This window comes from Neopelma chrysocephalum, unplaced genomic scaffold (assembly GCF_003984885.1).
Source record: "Neopelma chrysocephalum unplaced genomic scaffold, ASM398488v2 Primary Assembly neopelma1_71, whole genome shotgun sequence".
Classification (NCBI taxonomy): Eukaryota; Metazoa; Chordata; class Aves; order Passeriformes; family Pipridae; genus Neopelma; species Neopelma chrysocephalum.
Window position 1 is genome coordinate 14,096,943 of NW_020897731.1, and position 23,259 is coordinate 14,120,201.

General features: G+C 37.8%; 1 protein-coding gene across 2 annotated transcripts; it reads right to left on the reverse strand.

Moving 5' to 3' along the window:
• Nucleotides 1-2,363: 2,363 nt before the first annotated feature.
• RELL1 (RELT like 1) lies at nt 2,364-22,874 on the reverse strand. Of its 2 annotated transcripts, XR_003534769.1 has the most exons (8): nt 22,759-22,874; nt 15,456-15,695; nt 13,647-13,718; nt 12,333-12,390; nt 8,939-9,178; nt 8,090-8,277; nt 4,548-4,819; nt 2,364-3,984 (listed from the first exon to the last, which is right to left on the reverse strand). XR_003534769.1 is itself a non-coding variant. In XM_027686406.1 (7 exons), the coding sequence occupies exons 1-6, from the start codon at nt 22,844-22,846 to the stop codon at nt 8,097-8,099; spliced, it is 879 nt and encodes a 292-aa protein (XP_027542207.1). In that variant the 5' UTR covers nt 22,847-22,874; the 3' UTR covers nt 2,364-4,819; nt 8,090-8,096. The 2 variants fall into 2 exon arrangements, 1 of the variants encoding a protein (XP_027542207.1); XM_027686406.1 differs by having other exon boundaries at nt 2,364-4,819.
• Between the last annotated feature and the right edge of the window lie 385 nt (nt 22,875-23,259).

Below are 23,259 nucleotides of genomic sequence, written 5' to 3' on the forward strand. Positions count from 1 at the left end.
CATATCCTTCAATTAGTTTTGCCTCAGCAGATGACTTTAACCTGCCAGGAAGGCAGCTCTGAGGCTGACAGGTTGCCTTGCAGCTCTGTGCAGGGGTAGCTCCACCATCAGCCAGCCCTGTGTCAAGTGGTGCAGACAGGGGAGACGAAGCATCCAGAACAAGAGGTACAATCAAATTATGACTCAAGTAAACAAACCAGCAGCACCTTAGTGCATGTCCCCTACCACTGGAGAGGAAAAATAACCTTTAAAAACTTAAAATTAAAAAAAAAAAATCAACAAGGATACAGAAAATGAAAGAAGTGGAAATCATATCCAGCATCTGCCAGTACTTCAAGTCTAACTGCAAACTTCCCTCAAACAAAATCCCAAAATACAGGAGTTCACAAAATATTGAGAAAAAAGTTAAATCTAAATCCATCTTTATCTGTCCAAGTCTCACATACTGTTCATTAATATTAGATAACCAAGGCTTAACCACTCTGTTTTCTTGTTTACTCATTAGCAGTAGCATTACACACTTAGCAGGGAAAAGGAAAGAACAGGCCTAAAGTGCATAGATACCCTAAATTAATAGATACAAATTGATTCACACTTCAGACTACATTTGGGGCACAGGTGGGAGTACTTAACAACCACTAAACATCCAGGAAACTTAATTCCTCAGAAGAGACTGTCTCACATTCCAACCCAGTAGGCACTTTCAGCACTACCAAATCATATGTCCTCCTCTCATGGATGAAAGGAATAATCTCATTAAAAGGCACTTTTTAACCCACATGATTTTGTACAAGCTCAATTCATTTGTAGGGGGAAAAAAAAACCAAACAAGCAGAAAAGAAATTTATCTGACACTCATTTCTCCCGTTGTTTCTTATCACACTTAGTGCCCATTTCCCTTCCCTGTGCCTTTCAATTTGGTTCTGCTACACAGCCCTACAAGCAGCCTCATCTCTCCGGCAGGCTCGAAATGCTCCCCACTAAGTTGTACACACACACTCTTCAGGAATACTGGAGTCTGAGTTCATTTCTACAAACACTGCATAGCTGTAAAAACCATCCGCAGACTTGAAGGACACAGACAAACACTTGTGCTTTAGCATTCCCCCAAAACGACACCAGCTGGCTGAAGTAGCACTTTCACCAAGCAACACACAACACACTTGTGAGTACAGGGACCATATATGGTACTGATTTTGTCAAAAAAAAAAACAAACTGGGAAATAGTTCAGAAATAAAATGGCAAGGAGAAACCAGGTACACTATGCTTGTCCAATGAGGTTGTTTTACAAAGAGATTCAGAAGCAAGAGAAATGCTTTAATCCTTACCATGCTTCAAAAACACATTGCACATGGGCTCTGTGTTCTTCACTAGTAAAATCAGATTTTATTAAACATAGAAGTAGTTTCCTGGACTGTTTTCCTACAGCAGCATGAGGGAGGATCCTGAATTTTGGAATAATGTCTTACTAAAAATATAAAGTGTCTGTACTGGAGGAAAAGTAACAGAAGTATTAATCCAAAATCCATCTGGCAAAAATTCTTTGTGTTTCTTTTGAGGACTTCTCTGTTTCAGTCCAGTCATAACAGAATTTCTCAAACTTTAGTACAGCAATCCTTTTGTATTTCAGTATATGTACATATCTAATAAAAAATGTGTACTACACAGAATTCTTATGTAGGAAAAAAAAGGAACAGAAAAAAAAAATCCTGGAAAATGAGAATCAAAGTGTGTTGAATTTCCAGAGCTCAAAACAGACCCTATGTGATACAGGTAGGAACACTGAAAAAAATTAAGAAAACCCAAACCTGCAAATAGGATGGTACACTGATAATTACATCTCAGCTAGCCATAACAACTTGCTTCAAGCCTCCTTCACTATTCATACAGCAAAACCCATTTTTAATGCCATTTACAGATCAGTCATCTGTGAGAACATAATGTAACAAATTAAGCACAGAAAGAAACAGGTTGAGAGGAAACAACTGCAAGAGCTTGCTGTCATTTGTGATTTTTCATTCCCTACCTTACAAAAAGAATTGAGAATAATGTTACATATTTTTTAAAAACTTAATCTCGAATATAATAAAAAGTTAAAAGTCTTGATACTTTTAATCTGATGAGATATCAGCTTGGATTAAAGCACAGATTTCCTTCTTTTCCATATAAAACATGTAACCAAAGTAATATTTGTAATTGTCCTTTCTGAAGAAAATAAAACTGCTCTGAAGTACATTACACAACCATCTAACCTTACTACCTCCATAAACAAAAACTTAAGATGCAAAGAGATTGCATTGTACATTAAGACTGTGTTAATTTCCACGCAATGGATGCAGGCTTAAGGAAGTCACGAGCAAGCTTAAGAATCAATATTTTTTTATTTACTGTTTGGTAGTATAAAAGTTGTATATAAACTATTTTGTTAATATACATTTGATATGCAAATTTAAGAAAGGCAAACTAATATAGCAATATCCATACCCCTATAAAATAGCAGTGTAGTGTTAAAGGCAGTGAAACAGGCACAGTTTCTAAATTCTCTCTTACTCAAGAAGCAATGCATAAATTCAATTCTTGAACATATCAGGTCTGATAATACCTTATTTAACCATTTTATACAGGTAAATGTTTTACATATCCAACATCTTTCCATTCCCTTTATTCTACGTATTTTCAATGGAATCAAAATAGAAACTACTTTTATAATAAGTAAAAAAATACATCTTTCTATTTAAACTTTCTTCCATCCTTTTGACAAATTTATTTGCAGTATTAACCCATCATGTATCAAAATACAGTATCAAAATAAATCACCCTTTTTTTAAAAAAAGCTTTTGGAACAGTCTGTAATTGTGTAATTCCTTTCTGAAAATTATTTGAAACTGCTTGTTTTGCCCAGTATTCCCTTTTCCCAGCAACATTTTATACTCATAGCTATCAATCTCTTGGAAACTGAAAGCTAACTACTATAATCAATACTAATTACATCTTCTAGAAATATTAGTTCTTCACACCAATAATCAAGTGAAGCTTAATGTATGCCTGTAAGGTGAGCTTGGTGTTTATGTTGTACTTAAATACTGAAGAGACTTCATAAGCCAAGTTTAAATTAAGGGGAGCAGGGATGCTGAACACTCAGGTTCTGGTCCTAGCCAAACAATTATTTTGGGTTCTCAAGGACAGACTATTATCTCTAAAAACATCAATTAAAAAAAAAAACACACCACAAAGAAACACACATTATTTTCAAAGTTTTGGTGGGCAGTGGTGTGTTTTTTTGGCAAATATAGCATCGCTGAATAGGCCCAATCAATATCTTGGGGATACAAGTAAAAGGACGACCATCAGCAGCACATGCTTTCACCAAGAGTGAAAAACTTAATGTTTCCTGACACAAGAGTATGTAATACACAAGCAAGATTAATTTTGTACACACTGACTGTTAAGACTGTATGAATTGATGAAGATATGAAGGAGAAACAGTTTAAAGCACTTGGATTACAAAGACTGAGGTACTAATTTAAAATAAATCCATTTCAAAAACATACACTGATTTTCATTGAGTTCATAAAGTAGATTAAGTTACAGTTCTCAGAATATAGTGCAATCTCTACTAAAATGCATTACATTAGAGCTTACATTCTTAGGCACTCAGAACAAATGTTATTTTTCAGTTCTATTACACAGAAAAGTTTGCTAAGTATTACAGAGATTTCCCTTCCCAAAACAAGTAATAGGACAAAGCAGAGATCATAAGAAGACACAAAAAATTAACATCAAAATACCACGGTATTTTTAGCAGTAAGTCACACTTAAAATATGAAGGGAGTGACACTGGCTTAAGATTTTGGTGCCAATGAAAACAGCTACCCTCAGTCCAATAAAGCCACTTTGAAGCACTTTAGTATATATGCCATATGCCAAATATTCCATATCCTTATCTAAGGGTTGAAATATGCTGCCTTAGCTTAATAAGGAACCTGGGGGTAAAAACAAACAAACAAAAAAGCAAAACTATTAGGTATTCTTCAAATACAAGTGAGTAGTTACAAGAAAATGGGAGAATAAAAGGCCTTGAGGAAAGTAATCTTCCCAAGAGCTCATCCAACTGCATAGGAAAATATGCTCTTCGGCCTATATTAAGTAGTAAGGGGAAGGTAAGGGGTGAGGGGAAAACAACAATTTAATTTAACATCTGCATATAGCTGAACCACTCTGCTGTGAAGTACCCTTCACAGAGCTTGAGAGCTTATGTACTAAAGGCACAGATGCAGATTTGGTTGACATAATTATTTCCTTGTATGTTTTACTTGGCTCCTAGCAGTTAGATTAAAAGAATATTTTCATCCTTAAAAGTCTGGCTTTTATCCTCAGCAAACACTTGTCAATTCAGGAGTGGGTAGAACAGAAGAAGAAAAATCCAGATGGACCACTGGGGTGAATGCAGTTTATCCACGGGGTCATTGTATTCCTCTTAATATTGAGCTCACTAGAAATGTTTGTCTAAGTACAAAAAAAATCAAAGACCTCATAAGGCTTTTACCTTTCCTGTCCAAAAACTGGTATATATGCTTTCTTTCCAAGATGAAGCCACTTGGTATGATGTCCACACAGCTTAACAGTATTTAAGTGTCTAAATCTTAACTGATTTTACTGGTCAAAACCCATTAAGTGTTCAACCTTGCATGAATGCCATCACAGAACCTGTAAAATGCTGCAGTGCCATAAATACATTTCCTTAAATAGTATGCATCTCCTGGGAGTTTTCAGTTTTCTCCAAAGTGCTCACAGACAAGCTTCTTCTAAAAGTTCCACCTGTAAGAGAAGAAAACAATTCTAAAAATAAACCTAAATAGCAAAATTAGTTTTAGGATGAACAGACCAATTAACAAGCTAGCAGATGCTCTGAAGTGGAAAAAAAAAAGCCACAATCGCATGAAGTGGTTGCAGCGCATTCCACATTTAGCATGTGAAATCCTAAAGACGAACTAAAAATTCAGCCGGTTTTCTTGAAAAGAACAGACAAACACATGGACAAACTGACAAATCACACCACAGTGCAAAGCACTAGGAATGGAAAATGTTACACAGCTTCAGCGTACCAGTGTTTGTTTACCCAGTACTTAAAATGGATGTGCAAGAGGTCAACTCAAAAGTTTTGACTTTAGCTATCAGCTGTGTATCTACTACTTCTTTTATGTGCCACTACATATATTTTAAATAAACTTTACTGATGAAATGGAGCCTGCTGAGAACATGGACCTCGGAGACACGGAGAAGACATGCTACAACTTCAAATGATGCAGCCAGCAATGCACAGGATAAGCTGAAACACTACAAAGGTCACTTCAGAACATGTCAGTTTAGGGGAAAAAAACCCTGAACTTGAGAGTAGCAGTGAACACAAGCAACCAGCAATACTACATTACTCAGGGACTGCCCAACTCAGGAATTCCATCTCAGGCAGGAACTCTCAGTAACAGTGGTTAAAGTCAGCCACAAAGCACAAATCTACTGCCTCCGAATGACAGAACAAACCTTTTCTGGCAGCAGTTAAACACACATCTGTGTTTGCCTTCTTCCTCTGCATCTGAAGATCTGAGCCAAATTTCCCAGAACTATAGGCTTTTAATCAGACATTTATTGACTGAAGGCACAAAAGTCTTAAATGCTGCTTATCTGTTCAGTTTCAATAAATTAAGCTACATTAATTTATGAGAAGTCTGAAATAAGTAGTTGAAGTAAAGGTCTAACTAGTACCTGTATACATCTGAACAGCTTTTCATGGCAGTGGACAAAAACTGATCTAGAACCATGCTAGTAAACAGTATCAAAGCCTTTCAAGCAAGATGTTTATTTTTTGTAGTACACATCAAAAAGGTCTGGTTAATTTCCCAGCTGATTTACAAAATAGCTCTATTGGACTGGAGAGACCATTAAAAGATTCTGCGGAGCCATTTCTCTGCTATTAGAACATTTGTTTTCAGAAGGGGCAAAACTTTAATCCTAAGGGAGGTTCTACAATAAAAAGCTGCCATAGATGGACTATTTTTTTATAGTTTTACTATCATATCTCTCTAGAGACCAACTTATTTTTAGATTAAAATAGTAATGGTAGAATTTGTAGGTAATTACAGGAAAAAGCTTTCTTATTTAGGAGAGGAAAGAACAAATTAGAAAGAAAACTGGACTACAAAACATTTTTTGAGTGATTTCAAAACATTTTTTTTCCAATCAAAGTGCACTGAAATTTTTCATATATGCCCCTTCCTTTCTATTTCTTATGTTTAAAGAGAAGATAACTAGCCTGTCTTCAATTAAATAATAACAATATTATGAACAATCTAATGATGTTACCATTAGACATCTAGAAAAGAAATAACAATAGTCATAGGAGTAATAAAACAATTAGCTGGGCACAGAAATGCCAATGCAGCCAGTGAAGGAAGAGGTTATCTTCTACTGCATTTAGCTAATACTGATTTTTAAAAAGGGAAGAAATAAAAAAGAAACCACACCAACATTAGAAAAAACCCTCAGCACAAGGACATAATTCTGAATCAGAAACCAAGAGTAAAGTTTGCCTTTCACTGACATCTGTAGATTCTTCACAGATTACACAGAAACAATGAAACAGCAGCCACTAGGCAGCTATGACTTGCCAAAACTTGTTACAGAACAAAAATCAAAACACTGGCATTGAAAAGCATTTGTCCAGTCTGGTCTTACAAATGTCCAGCGATGAAGATGCAATAGCTTATTCCAACTTTTTACATTTTGAAACCTGAACTCCACTTCCTTGCAATTTAGCCTATTATTATCTTCTTAGCCACTGAGCAAATAAAACAATTTATTTCATTACCCTCCACAACTTTTAAATATTCAGAAGCATACCACATCTCCAAGTCTTTCTTCCTGTATAGCAATGGTTCAAAAAAACGATGTGACACAGCAGCCAGACAAATACACTCTGATTAGTTTAACAGTCAAACCTGGGCTGCCAGCAAATGTTGGAAGAAGTAATTCCATTGCGTACCAGCTCTCTACTTTAATCTCAAGATACTCGAGGGGGTTTGAGTCTTGTTGCATATGTAAACAGGTCCAATTTCCTCTTGTGCATTTCCCTCTCCTATTTGAAGTTACCAAGAGTTTGAAACTGGACAGAGCAGCCACAACATAATTTTATCCTTTCTCTAGGCATACAGAACACTGTGCACTTAGTTCACTGTCTTCAAGTCCAATACCTTTATTATGCCCCCCCAGAACCTTTCTTCCTTAAGGGTCAAGTCTGAATTTTGAATCACAGTTGTGTAAAATCACCTTTCCCCTTCATATTATCAATCAATCAGTGTGTCATCAATTAGAAGCAAAACATATTAACTTACAGGGTTTTTTTCCCCCAACATTCTTATCAGTTAAAAAAACCAACATAGTCAGGGTTCCATTCCAAAACCATGCCAGACATGTTTTTGACATGCATAATAAAGTACCTCAAGCAATTCACTGAAGTTTAATGACTCACAAGAAAACCTCAACCACCTGGCTCAGTTAGATCCCTGTGATACAGGCAGTTTCATATGTCTCCATTGTTACTAGTCAAAGCTCCACTGATCTATCAGAGAAGTATCCAGTAAGCAATCATCTCAAATAAGCACACAGTACAAAGCAGCAAGCACAGGGAAGAAGCACCGTAGTTATTCGAGTGATACAACTGTCAGTAGCACTTGTTTGAGTAATAAGCACATTGCTACTAAATCTGAGCCATTGTTTATTGCCAAAAATTAATATGCAAATGTTTTATTTTGTGCACTAGTGATGTCACCTCCACAAAGAAGTTTTTATTTCAACATCTACTCTAATTAAAAAGTCTGAAAAAAACAATTAGGCAAGAACTTGGTGGGTAAATAAGCTTTTACCAAGTTATCATTAACTGAGTGATCAAATATAAATTTTGCAGCCTTGTGTAGAGAGTTTTGAAATTGAAAGATGAGTTTTCAAATGGAACTGATACATTTTCAACTTTACTGATTACTTCACGTATTTCACAACATAACGCTTTCAATATGAGTTCCAAATATTTGATACCTGCGGTTTACTCTGAGCTTCTCCTCTCCTGCATTTCCTGTTTCACTGGCGTGGCAGGTGCTTCGCTCACTTCTTGTTTTGCAGGCGTGGCAGGCATATCACCATTGACACTCTCCACGCCAGTAACAGACATCATGCTCTTCCGTTCTTTGGAATTTGATTTGTGCTCCACTTTTGTGACTCGAAATCTTAAGGAAACAAAAGAAAGATTGAGTTTTATTTCCCCAGAGATTAGTTAGGTCATCCTCAGGACCGGTTGTACGGGAAGGAACAAATTTCCAGGTCTCAAGAACTAGACATCAGAGCAGACACCCACACAGATCCTGCTTCACTTCAGAGCAATCTTCCTTCCTATTACCTACACGTCTTTCTAATACTCACTACTGCTGAATCACACTTTCTCAGGAAATTTTGTTTTAAAGCAGAATCCACAGATTCCATCCTACTTCTTAGAACAGTAATTTTCAAAGAGAACTACAACATAAGTTAGAAATTAAAAATAACAAGGAGAATGAAGTGGCTTCTATAGCTCACACTTACTTGAGAAATACCAAATTCAGAAACAGAGGAACTTATTATGCATGCAATCCTTGTTTCTTTTTAGCCTGCATCAAATGAGCAATAGCACTGGATTTATATCCACAGTAAATCTCCATGTTTTTACATAGTTCTTAAAAAAAAAAATCACATTTATTTCTTCCAGAAATAATTTTAGTCTAATACTAACAGGAGTATGAAAAAAAAAATCACTGATGCTATAAACAGAGTTGAATCAATGGATATCTGATCCAACACCGGCCACTGTAGCATTCCTAAGAAAAGTATACAGCAAAATGATCTAAGGCTTACCTTCCCACAGAAAGGACTGTAACTTCTCCAATACGACTTCTTCTGTTCTCTTTAGATTTGTGAGCTGGCTTTATAAGGTGCCATCGTTTGTGACTGCAACGAGTACAAACATCCTTTTCTACCACTCCTCCAACAGTATGGAAGTGATGAGCTTTGCAGTTGTGCTTGAACGGAACAGCACCGGGTGACAAAGGAGTCCCTGGACTCATCGGACTCTCAGGAGAGGTAGGAGATAAAGGGCTGTAAGAAAATGTATAAAGGAAATTTAATGTTTACTATAAAATCCAGTTTCTTAAAAATGAAAAAAAAAAAGATAAGATATAACCTTCAGTTAGGTTTAGTGAATAGCTAGTTTTTTCAGGGATCGTTTATTTGTGAGAATGTCTGGTTTAAGATATCATATTTTTGTAGTCAAAATCACTTCCAGAAATTAATTCATCAGCAGTCATGTGATTACAGTAACTAACACAAAAGGCAAGGAAATGAAGAGGAAAAAAAATGAGCCTAAAATAGAAAAGAACAAGTTACATGAACTTATACTGATGAAAACATCCAATAGGCTGATTACATTCACACTTGGAGAACTATGGAAGTATTTCAGAATTGTTACAGCATCTCAAAGAACTCCCAGAAGAAGAGCATAGTCCCATAATATTGAAAAGAGGCAAAACTAAAATGTCTGTGACAAAAAGAAATGAACTTATCATTTAGTTTCAAGGGAAAAAATAAAATTTGAGTACCTAGAAAGAAAGAAAAAGCAATACAACCACCAAAAGTCATTTGAGAATATCTAATCAAATAAATACAATTTTATTCTAAAACAGCAAAACAGCACAGATTGAAACCAGATGTACTTTTTTGAACTTCAGCATCCATTTTGACACTGTCATGCAACACATTCTCCTAAAGTAAATCAGAGCTCATGAAAGGTGAAGTAACTGTAGAGTAAGGTAGCACACCTTGTAAAAAAAAAACCAAACTAAAAAGACATACAGAAAGTTATGTATCAGTAGTTACCACGAAACTGGAAAGACATACAGAGTGTGGTTATTTTGGTCCTGATGATATTCAGTGTTCACTGGGTAACAGAATAGAAGAATAGCTAAAGTACCCACAGACTTTGGATCACCCTCAGTAACTGTAGGGGACAAGATAAGAAATTGGGATGGTCAGAGGAGAGTGTGAAAGACACTCACATGTACAGAAATCTTACCAAAAATACTGGATGTACTGCAGTAAGGACAACACAATTTTCATTGTTTTAGCAGAAAACCTTTACACAAACCCAGATGAAAAAGCAACTAGACAGATGACCACTCTTCAGAAAAAGATAATCATGAGCTGAACGGGAATCATGAACACCGTCTTGCTTAAGAAGGACAAACTTCACAGTGGAAATAACAGGAGCATAACCTGTGAACCTAAAGTTACATTACTCAGCATTAATCATGACACAGCTGATCCTACTATGCAGGTTTAGGAATGTTATTTCAAGAAAAATACTAACAAACTGAAGAGACTCCAAAGGAGAACAGAAAGAACAAATTAAAGAAGTAAAACATGCTGTAGAAGACTGGAGTTACTTGGATGCTTATTTTCCAAATAAAAATATGGACAGCAGACATTTAATAGTCTTCAAATAAATAAGAAAATGCTATTAAGAAAAATAAAATCTGCTCAGTATCTGAAGCAAAGACAGGAACTAATGGCTTCAAGTGGCAGAAGTGTAGATTTTACTCAGCCATTATTATTCTACAATTAGAAATTATTTTATAGTGCACTGAACTTAGGTACACCACGGATTTGCACTTGATTACAAAAGCTTTAGGAATATCTGTCAAATTCTGTAAGAACAAACAATTTTCCCCTCCCTCTTACTTTTCATATTTTAATTCACCACTGAAACTAGTTTAAAACTCCCAAAATAACATTAAACATGCCTAAGCAAAATATTCAAACAAATATTTCTACTGCACCACAGAAGCTTAAAAATAATTCTTATACTTGAGAAGAAATCCTTTTATAAGTTCAATTTTATTTCTTCAATAACAAAGACTCTCACCATTAGAACACATGATTAATGGTTGCATACTCAACTTTGTTTTGCTAAAACTATATACTCCCACTTCTTTTGTAGGTGACACAATACTACTTGAACTTCCATCTTCTCTGCCTTGAATATGAACACAGGGTTACAAATGAAGAGGATTTTAAGTAGTGGTAGATATAGCTAAAAGTACTTATGTACAGATACAAGTACTTTTACACATATGATGCATATACAAATACTTTGACACATATGATGCATCTGTAAGGCTGAACTACTTTTTCTACATAATTACCTAAATAGGAGTGCAGTGAAAAAATGTAAGAGATAGGTCAGCCAATGTATATTCCCACAATTATATAGAAAAAAGTAAACCAGGAGACACAGAATGAGATGTCTATTTTAAGTTGACATCCACACAAATTAAATAAGTGCTGCCTCTGTTCTTTCAAGTCAGAGTAGCTTTGGACTAAGCCACCTTCTAAGTAACTTCACCCTGAAGCAAACCAGTAATCTTTAGCTCAACAAGAAGTAAAACCGTATCACACACCTCAAACACACACCCAGAAGTGCCAGTCACCAATTGTGGTAGTTTGGCCTAGGCCTTCCTTGGTGACCAGCTTGTAACCAAGGAAGTGCCCAGATTTACCCAGTGTTCCCTACGATTTTTACGTAAACTGGGGTATAAGAAGAAAGGAGGAGACGCCTTCGCTCTCTTTCCTTCCGGTGGCTTTGGAGGTGCAGATCTCCCTGTTGTTGAGTCTGTCGGCTTGGAGAGTGAGGCCTGGTAAGGCCTTGTCGACCTTGGGAGGCAGAGGCTGCCGGCAGTCACCCCAGCGTGACTCTCCATTGTCCCAAGGAGAGTAGTAAGATATTCTTTGCTAATTCTTTTAGTTGATAGACCTTGGGCTACTGATCGGGATAGTATATATATATATATATTTTGGTTTTTGTTCTTCCCTTCCCCTTTCCCTTTTCCTGTGAAATTGTATATATATTTCAACTGTACATAACTGTAATATAAGTGTAAATATATATATATTGCTTTGTCTCTCTCTCGTTTTTGGTTCTTTTGGTTTTTTTCCCCTCTTCTCCCTTGGTTTGGGGTGGGGGGGACTTCTTGTGGTAAGGTTTGGAGACTTGGCAGGGAGCCAGCTTCAAACCATAACACCAATGTAGGGCATTTACTAAAATTTTGGGAGTCAGACACCACAGAAAATCTAACTACTATCCTCTTAGTTGGTAGCTCAAGCAAGTAGTCTTAAAAGTGTTTGTGAAACAAAATCCTTTGAAAGGGTATGTTTTTAATTGCCTCAGGAAACATGCATTAAAATGACAAGTAATTACCTTTCAGGTTCAAAGACACTGCTATCTGCTACCATGGCCTTTAACACATCAGCATTTGCTGCAATGAGAATAAACAAAACTCTTCAAAAGTGAACAGCTCTAACTTCAGAAAAAACAAAAAGCAAAATTAAAGTTCCTCAAAGAAATTTCATCTAAAAGAAAGATGACTGCATTACGTACATCTCCAAAAAGGCATAACAGAAAATTACAGAAAAAAAGTTAATATAATGCTACAGGAATTCCTTAACATAAGGTACTAAAATTACAGTTCAAAGCTCCACCCCAATACAAGCCATATAACGTAGCCATTTGCACAGAACTCTCAAACAAGATCTCTGAATCACCTCACATGTTTAAAGTAACTTCAGATTAAGAAGATCGGTTAAAGTGAGCCCTACAAAACGCAAATTAATTATCACCCAAGCACTATCAATTGCTCACATATTCTCAAACACACACAAATTACCTAATCCCAACCTCAAGGAAAAATACACAAGCTCAAAGCCCTAACAGTTAAAAAAAATATTTAAAAAATTAAACAAACAAGCAAAAAAACCCACAAACAACAAAACCCCAAAAGCCCCACACACAAACCCAAAATACCACTTTTCCAGAGGACTAGTCTTCATTCAAAGCCAGTTCAATGCTTAGAACTCTGATTTATACAAAATTAAAAGGCTAAAGTTTGTTGTACTATAAAAACATCCAGTCTCCTACAAGTTTCTTCTATTGGACAAATACATTCTGAACTAATCAAGTATTCCATGGGGTGCTTAACTATGATTTTATTTGTTCAGTCATATCTTCCTCTTTATCCTTTACTTTGCACACACAGTGCATGAAGATGCCATGTCCAAAATTCATCATTACTGTTAGTATACCCTATTGTCTCACTTAGGTACAAATCTTTCATCAGACAAGAGCTGCAAAAATCACTTCAAGACAAAAAGTTTAATCTAGTCAAAACATAGAAGTTTCCACAGGCTTTAAACACTGACACTAAGAAAGCAACTTTGAGCTTTTACTTCACAAACAAAGGAAAAGGTTGAAGCAAAAAAAAAAAAATCAAATACCCAAACAGTTAAAGTATGAGGGAATGCATGACCTTATCTTACCATACAAAATAATTCTGGGGTAAGAGAAAAACTTCCCTATTCTGCTTGAAGTTTTGCCTTGTGAAGGCAATTTCAAAGAGCTAAGCATGACCAAATCAATTATTAAATGAAAACACACACCTCAGATTATCTGAAAAAAACATACTTGTTACAGAATACCATCACAAAGGCTGATAACTTCAATGTCCCAATACTATACCTTCATTTTTCATGATGTAGTTAACTATTTGTCCCACAGTGTCACTATTCTCATGTATAGTTTCATTCATTTCTGTGCAAAGAAATAAATATGCTGTCAGTATCTTCAGTTTCTGAATCAAGAACTGAATTATTTTAAAACAAAATTTTAAAAAAGCCACAACAAAACCAAACACACCAGAAGAAACTACATTAAAAAACAAAAAGACAAGATCTATTGTCACAATGGAGGAAAAGCTTAATAAGACTTTTCAGTCCTTATTCAGGAAAAAATATCAACACAAGTTCATGATCTATACATCAGCTCTATGAAATTCAGCTAAGAATTAAATAAACCCAGTATTTTCACAAGCATATATCAAAACTTCTGTAGCTACTAAGCAGGAGACAAACAAGAGAGCAGTATTTCTAATCCTAATATTAGGGAGAAAAAACAAAACAAAACAGATCATTTAACTGTCTCAAGTCACTATTTTAAAATAGGTCTTATTGGTTTCTAATATGACAAGAATTCAATTTCAGTTTTTCACCACATCTACAAGGACATAACAACTGATTACTTTAATGAAAAAAAAACTGAAAACTTTTGGAATAGAAAGCACCCATGAACAGTACTGAAAGCTTCTGCAGAATAACTTCCGAAGGCTGAAAAAGATCAGTGGGACAACTAGAACAGCCAAGAGGCACAACTCTGCCCTTCCCTAATAATTGTTATAAAGCTTTATTAAAAAAATAAAGGATTGAGGCAAGTTTGACAGGCAAGACCCTAAATTTTTCACTGCATAGTAAATGAGTAAATCTCTGTACCCACGCTTCATCTTAACACCTGCAACTCTGCAATGTAACTTAGAAACAGCTACTTCCCAAAACTGAGATGTAGGTGATGTCCCCCTTTCACTACCCTACCGCTTCCCTTGCTGTTAACACTCAGGTGAACTGACAGACCAGACAGTTCCACTCACTCCTCACATGCCCCAGGCAGTAAATGCTTAAGAACACACCAACACATCATTACTGCACCACATGGCTCTACCCTTACCACAGAGCCACTGTAATTTACATTCATTATGAACCTACTGAAAGAAATTGACTGAAAGAAAGGAAGAGGCCGAGAGTATTTACAAGTGACTTGGCTCTTGTTTTGACTTAGCCAAATGCTATACTGGGTTACTATATCCCTTCCCAAGTGATAATGCCTTTTTATTTTCCCCAAGTAAGAACAGATGAGAACAAGGAACCATAAAAACGAGGGCACAAACAAACATTAGGACAAAAATAAAGGTATCTTTAAGAAAAAATTACAAGAAGCAGACATTCCATAAAACAGAATGCAGGCATTCAGTCCAAAGGCTTGGTTTTATAAGGAGAAGGGGAGATGACCATGACAGCACAACAGGTGCAAATCAAGATTGCTAAACATAAAACCAAGATTTTAGACTTTAAATGGCAACCTTTTGCTACTCCTCACATAGAACTATGTAAACTAATACTTTGTTGTAAACAGCATGTAGAATGCAAAATGTTATCTAGTGACTCCAACTGCACTGTGGAGTTGCAAACAAATATACTGATAATTTGATCCCTCTGTAAGCTCTTAACTGATGTTAAAGGACTTGCATGGGAAATTGGAATACTGCTAGTTTTGATTGGCAAAGATCAAAATCCAACCGGCACACAGTAATAAAGATATTTTTCTTAATATTACTTTGATGTCAAATATAGACAGCGGAATGACAGAAGTCTCACAATAAATTATTTCATAGCAGTAGCAATGTACAGAAATAGGAACTTGTTTATTAGACTTGATTACCTATTTTTTCATCAAGTTTTTCTTCTTCTACTTCTTCAGCCTCCGTTGTACAACGATAACCTTTTTTCTTAAGGACATGGCAGATAAGGATCCCCAAAAGACCCATGATGAAGAAAACAGGAACCAAAGCAAAGGCAATATACTCTAGGTGTTCAGTCTTGCCATCATTGCCATCAGTTTTAGTTGTCAAAGTAGTTGTCTGTAAATCATGGATTGACAAAACCTGGGGAGCCTCTCCATCTATGTAAACAAATAAACAGTTATCACTATAGACTGTAAATCACTTGAAAGCATTTAGAAAATTACAAGCACATCCAAATCCCCACAGTGTCAATGCGATGCACCTTCTGTGTGGACAACACATACTCTATTGGCTGAGAACTTACACCTGCAGCAGTAGATAGCCCCTCTTCAACAAGCAATTGCAAATGTCTAACATCCAAAAAACCCACATGATATTTCTTCAATGTAACAGTGAAGAACCAACAATATTCTAGCCTGACAGGCTTGTAATCTCAAATAGAGGGCTTGCATATTTCACAGAAGAATAACACTACCATTGTTCCTAGTTCACATCAGCAAGAAAAATGTCATATCATTCCTCCAGTCCTAAGTTAATAAAAAATTGACAACAAAATGTGGATCCTTCCCTAATATGTGAGTAAATACAGGATCTAGTATTGACCCTTGCAAAGAAAAAGTATCAGGTGTGAGAGAAACAACCTTAATTTTTTTCTTGACAGTGGGATTTCCCAAAAGAAAGAACATTTACCCTCTACTCAACAGTGTAAGGTGAGCTCATTCTTTGCTTGTCTGAGATTTGGAAGCCATTTTATATTTAAACTTGAAACAGGATGTGAAAGAATTATTTTTGTGTGCAAAGAATTTAAGCTACAGCACAGTCCCCCACTAACTGTATATTCATAATTAAGCATTTTTGTTTCAATTAAGCTCTGAATTTCACAGATGTATATTCCACATTATAAACTGGGATTTTTGAACTACCAGAAATATAGAATATTTACATTAGAAGGGACATCTGAAGTTCGCCAGTCCAAATGCTGCTAAAAGCAGCACTGATTAGATCAGGTTGCTCAGGTAAGCTCCATCTGAATGAAGAACATTCCATATTTCTGGGCAACCTGTTTCAGCATTTGCCCATTTTATGGTCATTATACACAAATAAATTTAAAAAATCATGGCAGGAGGGGTTGATCACCACATTAATGAAAAGATACTTCATCCTTCATTAAATTGTAATTTTTACATGGCCTAGACATATTATTAACATCCTAGTTAAATACCATATTCCCTCCATATTAGTAAAATAATGTCGGACCCCAAAAATATGCCAAGACTACAATGTCTTCAAGGCTGGGAGAAGAATGAAGCTAGAGCAGACCATAAGCAAAGGTAATACTATGTAACAAACCTTTCCCCCTCGAGGTTTTATGAGCTCACAGAAAAGAGAGCTGGGAGCACCTTAGAGAGGTCATTCTACTTCATCCTGCTCTCAAAAAGTGGGATTAACCTAGACAACTTACCTGCCAAGCGTGGCTAAAGATCCTGCAAAGGTAACAGCTCACCCTCCACACCTATTGTCTTTTTCAATGCAAATGGAGGATCAGAACAACTCCTTTAGTACCTCCTACCACAATCTCAGACTCTGCTTGCACTGAGGTGCAGAATTATTCTTCCCTTGGTTTTAACTGCATGTACTTCAAAAGACTTCATACTTGGCACGATCACTTGGACCTCTCCAATATGAGCCACAGTTATCTCAAAGCTTTGCATTTTTATTAATATAGACAATTCTCAAACTTTTCAAAAAGCACGTGAGAAATTTCTAGAAATATTTAATCCTAATCTTATCCTGCTTGAAGACCTACTCAGATTCTTGAAAAATAAATCCTTTTAATAACAAAAATCAAAACTGTTTAGATCTTATATAAGCAACATACAACGAATCATTAAAATGATGCACTATATTTTTCTAACTCTTCTATACTAAATCTAAGCATAATCTACATCCAGCTGATTACTTCAAGCACATCCCTCTTGTTTTTGTATTGTTTAATTTACAGAAAGTGGCCCATAAACAATGATGTAATCTTCTCTCTGCTCTACTGATAAAGAATCCTATTCGGTTACTCTGGATTTTGCTCATTATGCCCATGTCCTTTATATCTTACGGTACGCCTTTTAAACAGCTTTGTTTACATTTTATGAATTTGATTTTTCTAGCGATCTACCTGCTAAAAATAAGTCCATATATATACTCGCTATTTTCTTCTCCATAAAGTTCAAGGAGTTACAGGATCATATTCCCTGCTCTCAGGCATGAAAATGAAACATAGCTATCAATCTCACAGTGTACAGAAACAAACTATTGTTGGTCTTAACGTTAATTAATATTTAAAGAAATTAAATATGATCATGTACAACCTATTTAAGTACAAGACAAATGAAATATTCAGATATGGCACATGATCTGCTCAAACATCTCAGCTAAGCATAGCTGGAAAACATGCCTCGGTAGCAACATCAGTTTATGCATTTCTCTCCCTCCTCACTACTAACACACCAGTTCTCACATCTGCAGGAGAAGAGCCGTCACTTAAGGTTCAAAATAATTAGACAGGATATGGCTTCCACAGTTGAGTTTTGATTCTTTTTTTTTGCGGTTTTCTGGTGATTTTTTTTTTCTTTTTCTTTCTTCCATACCTGGATCACCTCTGGTTCAATTCACCATGCAGACCTACACTGTTAGAAGGGCATCATCAAAGCACTGATGAAGCTGGCAACGCCACAGGCAGGAATGGTCAGGCAGCCTGTAAGCCCAGCTCCCCTGCAAGGAAAAGGCATCTGATGATCATATCTAGTGCTTCATCCTCTCCTGGCTCTAAAGGAAGTATATTCTAAACTCCATTTAACTCTAGTGAGACTTCTTACCTCCAGGCCAGACATCTAAGGTGGATGGATCATAGAATGATTTGGATTGGAAAGGACCTTAAGGACTATGTAGTCCCAACTCCTCTGCCATTAGCTGGGACACCTTCACTAAATCAGGGTGCTCAATCTGGATGTGTTCTTTGATTTATAGCATTCATTTTAAGTATCATTTAAAATAAAATTTTCTTTCATTTTAAATCACCTTTAAGTTCAGGCATAAAAATAAAAACCCCTTGTTTATTAGCTCAGTTTCCTAAATACACACCAAATACCTCACTCTCAGGAATTTAAGAGAACTAACTTTATTTTTAAAAACTTAATTGAGTTTTAGTGAAATTACTTAAATATCAGCTTATATTTCTTGGTATTTTAGGCGTGGTGGATATTTTCTTAAAAGAAGAAAGTTCTAAATTACCTAAAGACTTTCATTCAGTACATTCAACTTATTCAGAGATATAGTAAACCATCCTAACTAGAGCTGCAGTACAGGTTTCTACTATAAAAGTCGAATTTCATTTTTCAGATTCTTAATTCAAGTGCTTAGCAGTGAAATCGTCTAGGCAATTCATTTACTCTGATGGTAATCATGTACTTATTTAATATAGGTTTTTAGTTATTTTACCAATAGTAAATTGAATAAGAACAGTTTGATGCAACTTCAAATTAAATACACTTTTTACAAGTTATCTGATTTAAATAGTATTTATCTGTTGTGAATACTACAGTCAAAATGCTTTTGTAAAACTAAGCAGATCAAATGATAAGGAATTTCAATAACAAGTCAAAATATACGACTGCCCAAAACACACACATACAAAAATATTCAGGAAACATTTGGGCTTCTCTGCCTTATTAGTAAGGCGGTAGCTACAGAAGAGAGCAGACAAACTAGAAAAGTCAGTAAAGAACAGGTTAAAAAACACTTATTTTCTAGAAAAAAAACCTCTTAAGTGAAGAAAACCTATTGCCTACCACTTGCTTTGTCTATTGTTCAAGGAAATTGTACTTCAGGGAATATGCATAAACTCAATAACAAAGGAAAACCACCTATCATCGAAGAAGAACATTCAACAAGTTTGTGAATTCCGCTCAACTTCTAGCTTCCTTGTAGTAATCAGAACCTACAACCATAAGTGAAATAAGCAGGAAACATGGTGACAAAAAGGAAGCCACATGATGAAAGAACATACTGACAACTAATAACAGCACTGCCAACTGCCTTAGAGGTTAAGCAAGGTTGATTAAGAATTGCTGTTAAGATCCGACTTCAAAACCTTCATTAGATTTGTCAAAAGCAGTATCTCAAGAAAACGAGCAGAAGGATCAACCACGTTTCTTTAGAGTGCATTCCAACTGCACCTACTTTGTGAACGCTGATAGTAAGACACATGCAGCAAGTCTCAGGGAGGACCCACCTGCAGCATCCTTGCTGCCCAACACTGTGCTCACAACCACAAGCCAGCAAGTTTTTCATAGTACCTCAGGCTGGAGCTTGCTACGAGTCCTTACATTAGAGACAGAGTCTTCAGCTCACTGAAGTCACTACAATAATTATGACTGAGGGCAAATTTTGCAGTAAGTCTGGAAGGAGAGCATTCTACTCTGAAAGGTAAGTCTCCACCCTGACTAATCCCAATTTTTTCTGAATTACACACCCTATCAACACTTCCAGTAAATTGTCTGCAAAAAGTTTTAAGCAGTCTTCTCTTAGGGGTGGGGGTTCAGAGAGGAGATACCTGCTATGAAAGGAAAGCTCCTATTCACAGCAAACAAACTACAGCTAAAAGCATTACTGTATAATGCACATATCTATCAACTATTTTAAAGCATTGCAATTTCTACACTGCCACATGGAGCTTGTTAGGAACCAAAAGGGAAGACGAAACCTAATAAATCATCTTGTCAGTCACCCAGACAGTCCAAACAGTCACACCATGAAGGCATCTGACACTATTCAGAATTCAATGAGGAAAAAAAAATACATTAAGAATATCTAGAGAAGTTCTGTCCTGTTCAGAAAGGGAAAAACTGAAATATTAACGGAGTAACAGAGATTCAGTCCATTCTTTGTGAGGCACAACATGTGGTTGATAATGCTGCACAAACATATACAGAACCAAAAAGCTCACGTTCACTATTTACCAGTGCTAAAATTGCAGTGCATATGGTGTAATTGCTTTGGTGACTACTTGAGCAGCACATAGCTCCCACTGCAAAAACACAGAGAATTGATGCTTTGCATTTTCATTTCTGTTGGAAAACTTTTCCTCAAATTTCAATTTTCAAATAAAACACACACTGCAAACAGCCACCATGTGCATTTAATAAAGCACATTTCACCAGTTTGGCTGTTAAAAAAAATAAGTACAATCCTTCCTGGACACATCAGATATTTAAAACTATTGCATAACACAGATAAATTTACAAGTGCAATCAGCATCTAGTGAGCAGCATTAAATCAATGCTACCAAGCACATTCTATCAATGCATTTACACAAGCTAACAACCCTCACTAGTATACAGGAGTCAAAAATCAATTTTAACCCAAACCAGTATATCTCTTCTGTAAAGAGATATACTGTGATCTTGTGATACAGCAGACACATTGACAGCAAGCCGCTTGTCAAGCTCAGAGGAAGAACAAAATTCTTTCACACGTTTCACATTTCTCGCTATTCTTGTCAACTTTTAGCTTGCAGAAGTTCATTCTATTCATCTAGATATACCAGACAAAATTGCTGCTATCGTTATTATATCCCACAAAGGCACATCGCATACTAACAGTCCTCCAGCATAACTGCCTTCAAGCTCAATATAGCAATCCTGAGTATAAACACTTGTGGAAAGTCATTACAAGCCTATGAATACACATCCTTTTGTTTACCAAAATAGCTGTTTACACTCTCTTCAAAATGCCAGTAGTAGGCAAACCGCATAATCCCAACATGTAGAAACATGCAGTAATATGCTGAAGTAACAACCATCAAAGGACAAATTATTTTTTTATCTGTTAAAAAAAAAAGATAGTAATGATCAAGAAGAGAAGAAAAATCCACAACTCCTCTCCTGCTCTTGCCTCTGCACACAAAACCTGAATACCAAAAAAGAATTAGGGCCTCAGGTAGCACTAGCTACCAGTCAACGCATCTGAAATTCAAGATGCCTAGTGGTACTTATTTCTTTCCACTCTCCCAAAGAGAAGGATGGACTGGATGACAAGCCTTCCATTCCTCTTGCTTTCAGAAAACAAAGAGCAGGCGGTAGATACCTCAAACCTTCTGTCCAACCTGGCCTGCCCCAAGAAATATATAGATGTACAAAAAGCATAGAAAAAGTAGAAACTAGAAACAGTTATTATCTAATTTTTTGCTAGTAGGTATGGCCATCTTAACTCTTTCCATTAAGTTTAAAGTTTACTCTGAAACAAGCTGGTACACTCTTACCCACCAGGTAAAAATGAGCATCAATTTTTATCATAAGTGTTTGAGAAGCACAGACAATGCACAAAAAAGCACTTCAGACTACACAGGCAACAAATTCAGTTTCACTTTTACATTATTAGTACCATAACAGTTGGGGTTAGATGTAAACAAAAAAATGTAATTTTGAGCTAACTTCTGCTGGCCGTTATGTGCGCGAGGGCTCTTCACAGTTCTCAAGGGTGACAGTCAACTTAACTTCTAAACCCCGAACGCTAAGCCAAGTTTAAACTCACGAGAGAGGCTGAAGTAGAAACAATTCTTTACCGCACTTCTATCTTAAGAGACATCCAATTCTGGAATAAAAAAATCAACTTCGGAGGAGTCGCCAGCCTCGAGTTTGTATAGCTCATTACAGTCTTTTCTTTCTATTTTATCCCACAACTCGTGGCCACAACTACTCAATCCACAGGCCGGGGCTGTCGCGACACTAAGAGTCCTGTGATCGCGGAGGGTACTCGCAGCCCGCCCGAGAGGGACACGGGAGCGCCAGCCCCGAGAGCCCCGTGGACAGGCGGGAGAAACCTCAGCCGCTGTCACCGCGGAGGCGCAGCCCCCTCCCTGCCCGCCTGCCCGGGCTGCCGGGGGCCAGGGCGGAGGGCACCGTACCCGGCCGTGCCGCTCTGCCGCGAGCCGCGCAGAATCCGAACGCCGGGGATCCCCCCGTAACCCGCCCGGGCCCCGGCCGTGAGAGCGGGGAGGCTCCCGGCAGAAGCAGCGGGGTCAGCCGAGGCACCCGAGCGGCAGCAGAGGCTGCGCTGCCCAGCGAGGTCACAGCCCTCGGAGAGGCTCAGGGGCTGCCGGCGGGGAGCGAGGGGGTCGCGGGCTGAAGCGTGCCCCCGCGGAGAAGGACCGAGGCCGCAGCGACCCACCGAGAGCAGAGCTGCCGCCCAGCCAGGCAGCCGTGGGGCCCAGCGATAGCGCAGTCGGCGGAACCCCGCTAGTCACTGCCGGAGCCATTCCCGGCGCCTCGCCCGCGCTCCTCCGCGCTGGCAGCGGCGTCCCTGCCGCCGCCCCTCCCGGCGCGGCCCAGCCCGGCCCAGCGCCGCCGGGCGCGCCCTGCCCGCACTGCGCCTGCGCGGGGCCGCCGACCCGGCCCGGGGCGGGGCTGTCCCCAGGGACCTGCCCTGCGCGATCGGGGGCAGCGGGGTTGGCCTGGGGTGAGTGGTGTGTGCGGGTCGCCCCGGCCCGGCCTTGGGGAACGGAGCAGGCTGTGCTTACACACACCAGCGGGGATTACGCCGAGGTCGCCCCCTGCCCTCAGGAGCAGTTTAATATTGCAGCTCCCAGACGTGGTTTCCTGAGCCCGGCCCCCTCAGCCCTGCAATATCAACGTTGGGGCGCAGCGAGGGGGCGAGATGGGCGCGGAGCAT

What these genes read in the sequence shown, in the direction of transcription:
- RELL1 (XM_027686406.1), bottom strand. Translation starts at nt 22,846, where the DNA reads ATGGCTCCGGCAGTGACTAGCGGGGTTCCGCCGACTGCGCTATCGCTG. An exon ending in AGTGTCTTTGAACCTGAAAG is followed by an intron (nt 9,179 to 12,332) that starts GTAATTACTTGT and finishes ATTTTCTTACAG; the next exon opens with CCCTTTATCTCCTACCTCTC. An exon ending in ACAGTCCTTTCTGTGGGAAG is followed by an intron (nt 8,278 to 8,938) that starts GTAAGCCTTAGA and finishes TGTTTCCTTAAG; the next exon opens with ATTTCGAGTCACAAAAGTGG.